The 7203-nt window shown below is 40.7% G+C and overlaps 1 protein-coding gene across 2 annotated transcripts; it reads right to left on the reverse strand.

Moving 5' to 3' along the window:
* Positions 1-644: 644 nt before the first annotated feature.
* On the reverse strand, positions 645-6901 carry LOC117492611 (60S ribosomal protein L22). Of its 2 annotated transcripts, none has more exons than XM_034142979.1 (4): positions 6808-6901; positions 5889-5996; positions 5501-5625; positions 645-845 (listed from the first exon to the last, which is right to left on the reverse strand). In XM_034142979.1, the coding sequence occupies exons 1-4, from the start codon at positions 6817-6819 to the stop codon at positions 701-703; spliced, it is 390 nt and encodes a 129-aa protein (XP_033998870.1). In that variant the 5' UTR covers positions 6820-6901; the 3' UTR covers positions 645-700. The 2 variants fall into 2 exon arrangements, with proteins under 2 accessions (XP_033998870.1, XP_033998862.1); XM_034142971.1 differs by having other exon boundaries at positions 646-845; positions 5889-5999; positions 6808-6869.
* Positions 6902-7203: the final 302 nt, after the last annotated feature.

Genomic DNA, 7203 nt, shown 5'->3' on the forward strand with positions numbered 1-7203 from the left:
GATTCACTTGGAACACACAAACACACAAATTAGTAGTGGCGGCTCAAGTTGCTTACTTTCATTACAGCAACGGTCTGCAAACATACTCAACATTGTGGTTTAGCTCTGAATTCAGTGAAAAGATATTCTTTCTCCCACTTTTCTTGGAAAACACGATTTTCCTCATACCTTTCTCTTGCTCATGCTGACCTCCACAGAGGGCTGTGCTCATGTTACCCGCTCTATCGAAATCAGTCGGAAGTCGCAACGGCTCATTTCAAAATAAAATGATACAATTCGATTACCTTTGCAACCCTAGTTATGACAGTCGTCTGACAGTCCCACTGGAGAATTATATATTTAATTGATCAGTTTCTAGTATAGCACAGAAGTTGAATTTGGTGTCCCCAAATGGTCACTTTTTATCACTGCTTTACAGTAGAGCGCCAAAACAATTCTAGCTGTACTGCTTTTTATTTGACCTAACTCACTTGGTACTCTTAATGTCTAAGCAGTTTATGAAACAAGACAGCAGAAGAGACTAGTAAAAGTGAATTCAGTTAAATCTAAAGTTGTTTCTCTACAATTTAAGATTACTAACATGCAAGCCAGGTTTTCTTTTAACTTTCCTGTGAGGAAAGACATTTCAAGACAATGGGACACGCCTTCTGTACTGTAAACCACATTTATTTAAATGTACAAAAACTGATTTATTGTATATTTAATCTTCATCTTCCTCCTCCTCTTCATCCTGGTTGATCTGGAAGTAGCGCAGCTCGTAGCTCTCCTTGGTGTTAGCCACAACACGCAGCCAGTCGCGAAGATTGTTCTTCTTCAGGTACTTCTTGGTCAAATACTTTAGGTATCTGCAGAACAGTCAGACAGTGTGTTACATTCACTTTGATAACCCGTGGGACAAATTACTTGTATTAATCTTTCAAAAATAAGTACACAGACAAGTGTAGCATCATTTTTCCTCCTGTTATTCAATTTCATATATACACTTTCATTTCTGAGGATTGATAATGTTTTTCACTAAATATTTGTATTTTTGGTTATTGCTAATAGACAGTGTTCAACGTGATCTTAAAGCAGTAGCTTAACCTCTGACCATTCAGTCCTTTTTTCAAAAGGAAGGGGCTGTTTGGGATGTATGAGATAAAGTGAATAAGATCTTAAAGGTCCCATGTCATGCTTTTCCGGTTATTACCCGTCCCCTTGTGTGTTATGAAGGTTTTTATGCATGTAAACGGTCTGCAGAGTCACAAACCCTCAAAGTACACCCTGTAGGGAGTAAAACTCTAACACAGAAAAGACCTGTCTATGCTGCCCCAGAACGCCTCGTTGGACATTTTCTTTTTCCATTCATGTGTAATAAGCCCACTTTCAAATCAATTGTCAATTCAAGTTGAAAACATTTTCTAACAAATCTTATGGCGCAGTTCCACTACAGCGCGGAGCTCGCTTTAAGCGTGCCGTGTCGTGCCGAGCCCGTTTTTGGTTGCGCTTCCACTAGGCCTAGTTCCGGCCCGGGGCCACTTTTTCACGTCTTTTCTGACCCGAGAAAATTGTGGTTCTATCGAGGCCAACAAACAGGGCTGAGTCGGGCTGAGTATGCTAAACTAGAGAGAGGAGCGCTGGCAAGGGGCTACAACTACAACAAGATGGACATATTTGACCGTGATTTAATTGTAATACACGTTTCAAAATGATGCCGAAGTAACAACATACTGATACCGGTTAGTAAAAACCATGAATTAATGCTTTGACAAGTCTGCAGACAGACGGCAGGCGAAAAACCTTTTAAAATGCGTGTTTTTCTTGATGGAGATTGGCTAAGCTAACGCAGTATATGCCCCGACCGTCCACACTCACAACAACGGCCTATACAGACATAAATAAAGCAGCGACTGTATTCACCATGACACAGGCAGTCTGTGGTTTGTACTTGTTTAACTTTTGTCGAGTTTCTGAACAGATATGAGGAGCTGTGAGCTCTGAGTGCTAACAGCTAACGGCTGTGTTGTGTTTCTGGAGTTCTCTGAAGATGACGTCACGGCTCCGCCTACACTGCGTTACTATAGTAACTACCCCAGTTCCTAAACTGTAATGGAAGCGCAGCATGAAGTGAGTCGGCCCTGTTAAGGCCAAGCCGTACCGAGCCGTACCCGAGGCCGACCGTGTAGTGGAACTGCGGCATTAGTTGATAAAAAAAGGCCCAATAACTTATTTGCATAACAAGCTTGAAACACAAAGTACTTTTTGAGTTAATTTAGGCCTTGCAACTAATTCACAGAAACTTACTATGGTATGATCTTGCTTGAAGTGAGTATATCTGCACTTTCCTTGTTGTTCGGAGTTTGATTATTTATGGTTTTTGCACTTATTGTAAGTCGCTTTGGATAAAAGCGTCAGCTAAATGATATGCAATGTAAAAATATAAGCAATCTATGGCTTCCGTTTTAAGGAATGAGCTGCCAACACTTTTTGTAACAAAATAAATGAAATCCTATGGAGAGCTGTGAAGGAGGCAGTTTTTTTTTTTCTTCAAGTATCAAGCATAATTGACCTACATTTCATTGAAAAAGGCATCTCATCAAAAGGTAGCAGAACCAACAGAGTAATGTCAACTTTGGTAACTCTCTGAAGTTTGAGGCAATGAAAGTGAAAAACAGGAAATTCTTTATTTGACCTACATCAAGTATTAAAAATGACTCCCTTCTTACCATTAGAGAATTGGAGAATGAAACCCTCTTTATTTGTCACACACATGTACATGCACACAGCACAGCCAGTGAAATTGGACCTCTGCATTTAACCCATCGTAGTACTAGGAGCAGTGACATCTCTTAATGTCTTCCTGCTACTTGTTGGAGAATCTATGGGCGTGTATAATATAGAATGATTCAGTGCTGACGTGTTTCTGTAGGCTGTTCATGTTTCCATTGGATCGGAATATTGTCAGGCTAAGCTAAGGTTGTGGTCATATTATCAGTTCATCTTAGGAACCTTCCTTACCGAGTGAAATTACCCAGAAGTACCTCAGTGGCAGCCATGATAAGAGCTGTTCAGATTCTCTAGATCAGTGGATCGCGAGTGTGGTGCAGGTAGATTGCGCACCGTAAAAGAAAAATCCTCTGGAGCAGAGGAGCTGTGGATTATTGTTATTGATTAATTCATCAGTGTTTCTTAGGGTCAAAAACACTAAACTCACAACTTAAAAGTCAAGTCAGATAATGAAACATGCACATAAATTGGATAAATAACATAAGCGTTTAGTTTATTTAATAAAAGAGCACATGTTCAATGTGAAAAGTGACCGCAGATAGATTACTCCAGTTGCAATTTGGTGCTATATATATATAAATATATTATTAAAAAAACACCTTGAATTTCAGGGGGGGGGGGGGGGGGGCTCCGTTGGCGGGGCGCAGCGCCAAGACAATGGTAGGGGAAACACTGAAATATGTATATTTATCCTTTTTGACATGTTAGTTATGTTGTGTTCTTGGTTTAATCAAATTGTAAGTTGCACCAAATGATTTGATGTAATTCAGATGCAATTAGCCGACATAAAAGGCCTCAAATTGGAAGTACTGTCTAGGCTGTCTTTTTCACTCAATTCTGCGATAGGTAGATCTCACCTTTCACCAAGGCCGAGGATCTTGGGCTTAAAAAGGTTGGTGACCACTGGTCTAGATGAAAGGAAAGGAGGTTTGAAACGTCCTTTATAACCTCCCTTAGCTTAGGAAACACTGGACTAGGGATGGGTACCGAGCCCCGGTATTAAACGGGCCCCGGGGCTGAATTATTGAAGACCGTGGTACCGTTAAGCTCCGACGTTATTGGTCTTTTTATCGGTACTGGAGACATCTAAAAAATATATGTCTTATGTATTATTGCTACACAAACATTATATTGCAGTTTTAGTGTCGCCAACTCCGTTTCTAATACGCAAAAAGACTGCAAAACGCGTCTATGATTATTTTTAGTATTTTCGATCTTTCCAATCCAGGCGAGAGATCTCTCCCCCGTCTGTGTGCGAGGGGGCGGGGCAGTACACACACACACACACACACACACACACACACACACACACACACACACACACACACACACACACACACACACACACACACACACACACACACACACCACACACACACACACACACACACACACACACACACACACACACACACACACACACACACACACACACACACACACACACACACACACACACACACACACACACACACACACACACACACACACACACACACACACACACACACACACACACACACACACACACACACCACACACACACACACACACACACACACACACACACACACACACACCACACACACACACACACCACAGTCTTTACTGAGCTGTGTGGGTTTTCTGAAAATGTTTGAATGGTGATATACATAGTGATAGGTTAAGGCCTAACAAGTTTATAATAAATACAATTGTATTTATTAAAAAATATTTTCATACAATCATACTTATAGGGATTCATGTGGATTCATACGTATTTACCAGAGGGGGAGAGTGACAATAATAAGTTTCACTTTACTTTTTTATTTAAATTCAGATCAACAATTTCCCAATTTGGGATCAATAAAGTACTATCTATCTATAAAGAGTATATTTGTCACTGTTGTCCACGTTCATGAAGTGTGTTTTGTTCCGCTCACCGCTGCAGGTGATCATGCAGAGCTGCGTGTCGACTAGTCAGCAGCAGCTGATCTCTTGCTCCCGTCAGATTAGACTTCACTCGCGTTTATGTCCATATCGATCAGATCTAGCTAGTTCTAGCTAATGATATGACTACCTGCTTATTAAAAGACACCTAAACAATAAGCGTCGCTATGCAACCGGGTGAGGCCGCAAAGTATAGCGCAGCATTATGCATTTGTTTACATGCCCACCGGAACCCCGAGGCATTACCAACAGATCAACGCACAATCAACCCATACAGGACATCTCTTTCTCCACATTAAGTGTTAGACATTAGAATTGACTATTCTTGTCTGTCACATACTATTCTTGTCTGTCACATAAATGGCGCAACTGATGCGGTATTGCGCTAAGGGGAAATGATTTTGACCGGAGAGATTTAGATTTGCCGGTCTTCAGCATATTTTACCGGTCATAGTCCGGTAATTACCGGCTAACGGGAATTCTGAAGTCCGATAGTGTCAGTGCAGTCGGATTCTCTTGAAGCCTGGTCATATTTTCCTAAGACCTTTAGAATTCTCCTATCCACTATTCCTTAACCCTGTGACCCAGAAGTCAAGGAATAGTGGATAGGAAAAGACGAGAGGAGCTGATTTTTGTGGGTTGTATATACTGACATGCTTATGTTGTAGGACAAAATGTGTTCTCTCCAGCTTGATTTAACCACAGGTCTTATTTCCATATTATTATTTCATTTCCTTTTTTTTCAGTTTATAAAATGTCCACAAAGCAGTACACCATATAACTAGGTAATAGAGTGCCTGATTACCTTTTGGAGAAGGGCACCTCAGAGGACACTGTGATCTTGCTCTTGCTCCTCTCGATGGAGACCACACCGTTACCCAGGTTACCGGCTTTCCCATTCACTTTGATACGCTCCTGAAGAAACTGCTCCTGTGAACAACACATTAGAGAAAACCTCACATCACTGAGCGGCTGTACACTATTCTGAGATTTCAATGCTTCGGCTATACATCAGCAATGTTTTGGCAAATATCACATGTTCACAGGGACGATTAATAATCACATTTTAAGACGTTCATATTGAAGTTTAATTTCTTCCTGTCTGGGGCGAGTCAGCAGACATCTTATTAGTGGTATAAAGACTGCTACACATCACAGCTGCACATTGAGAACATCTAAAGAGGGTGTCTTACAAAGTTGGCTGCGTCCATGATACCATCTTCCACAGGGTGGGTGCAGTCCAGGGTGAACTTCAGGACCTGCTTTTTCTTCTTACCACCTTTGCCGGTGATCTGCTTTTTCTGCTTAATAAACACAAAACACTCAACTTGACGTGGCAGAATGTTTAGTCTAAACAACGCAACTCAACTTTTCACAATGTATTTTTCTCTTCCTCATCACACAACCCTACTTATGTTTTGTAAGAGAACCATACACAAGGGCACACATTCAAGTAAAACAAGTAGTTTGACGTTTCAAGGTATGGTGCATATCATATGATGCATGACTAGAGATTTTATATTTTACCAACCTTTCAAGCCCTTCATTTAAAAATACTTTAAAAAACATAGAAAACACCACACAAGTGTTTTAATATTTTCAGCACCCGTAGGCACCCTGCAAATAAAGATGATGTTTATGACTTCTATGGCTGTGCCATGTAGGCCTGCTGTTGACTTCAACATATTTAACATAATTACTTCTGATTATTACATTTCAAGACTTCCGCACGGCCACACCACCAGCTTTAGCGTTCAGGTGACCAAGCAACAACACAACTATTAACTCGCTAGCGTGAAATACAAGTCTCTTCTACAACTACACCATTTGTTCAAGTTGTTAAACTAAATATGTGTCACAGTGCTCCGGACGGCCACACTGACAAAACAACGTGGTGAGCTAGTCCTTCCGAAGCTATGAAGCTAACGTTAGCTAACCCGCATATATAGGCCACCTATGTGCTAATAAAACACTTTAGAGGAACGCACAAAGCCTTTCTTCGGACCATGGGTGTTATACAAAAGATCCCATCTCGTCCCGACTGTTTAATCTGGCTTTCACAACCGAAATTACACAATTTGGGTGGATTAATTAACACGCGACTTTACTTACAATAGGCGCCATGGCGGAGAAGCTAGCGGAAAGGAAGGGCAGGTTGTGCGCATGCGTTAACTCTAGAAATCGAACGTCAAACTACCGATTGATCCGTGACTCTGAGATTGATTAAAAAAACTCAATGTGCTATAAATATGACAGTCATCCATCACTGAACCTGGGAACCAAACTGTTAAATGTGTATCCCAGACATTCCCCCTACGTACTTACGTGAGACAACGATTTTTTAATGTTTTTGCAAATCAATCAATACCTTATGTCAAACAAGCCTGTTCCACTGAAGAAAAAGGAGAATCAGAAGAAGAGTTTTTTGACTTTGCTAAAAACACTTTATTTACATATTCAACAATTGTACATATACTTCAAATAAAGTGCTTAATTGTGCAAAGACTC

Source organism: Trematomus bernacchii, unplaced genomic scaffold (assembly GCF_902827165.1).
Source record: "Trematomus bernacchii unplaced genomic scaffold, fTreBer1.1, whole genome shotgun sequence".
Taxonomy (NCBI): Eukaryota; Metazoa; Chordata; class Actinopteri; order Perciformes; family Nototheniidae; genus Trematomus; species Trematomus bernacchii.

Bases quoted from the DNA above. Each gene is read 5' to 3' on its own strand.
- LOC117492611 (XM_034142971.1), bottom strand. The intron at 5,626-5,888 runs GTAAGACACCCT...TGTTGTTCACAG, and splicing joins TCATGGACGCAGCCAACTTT to GAGCAGTTTCTTCAGGAGCG. The intron at 846-5,500 runs GTAATCAGGCAC...ACTGTTCTGCAG, and splicing joins GAGGTGCCCTTCTCCAAAAG to ATACCTAAAGTATTTGACCA.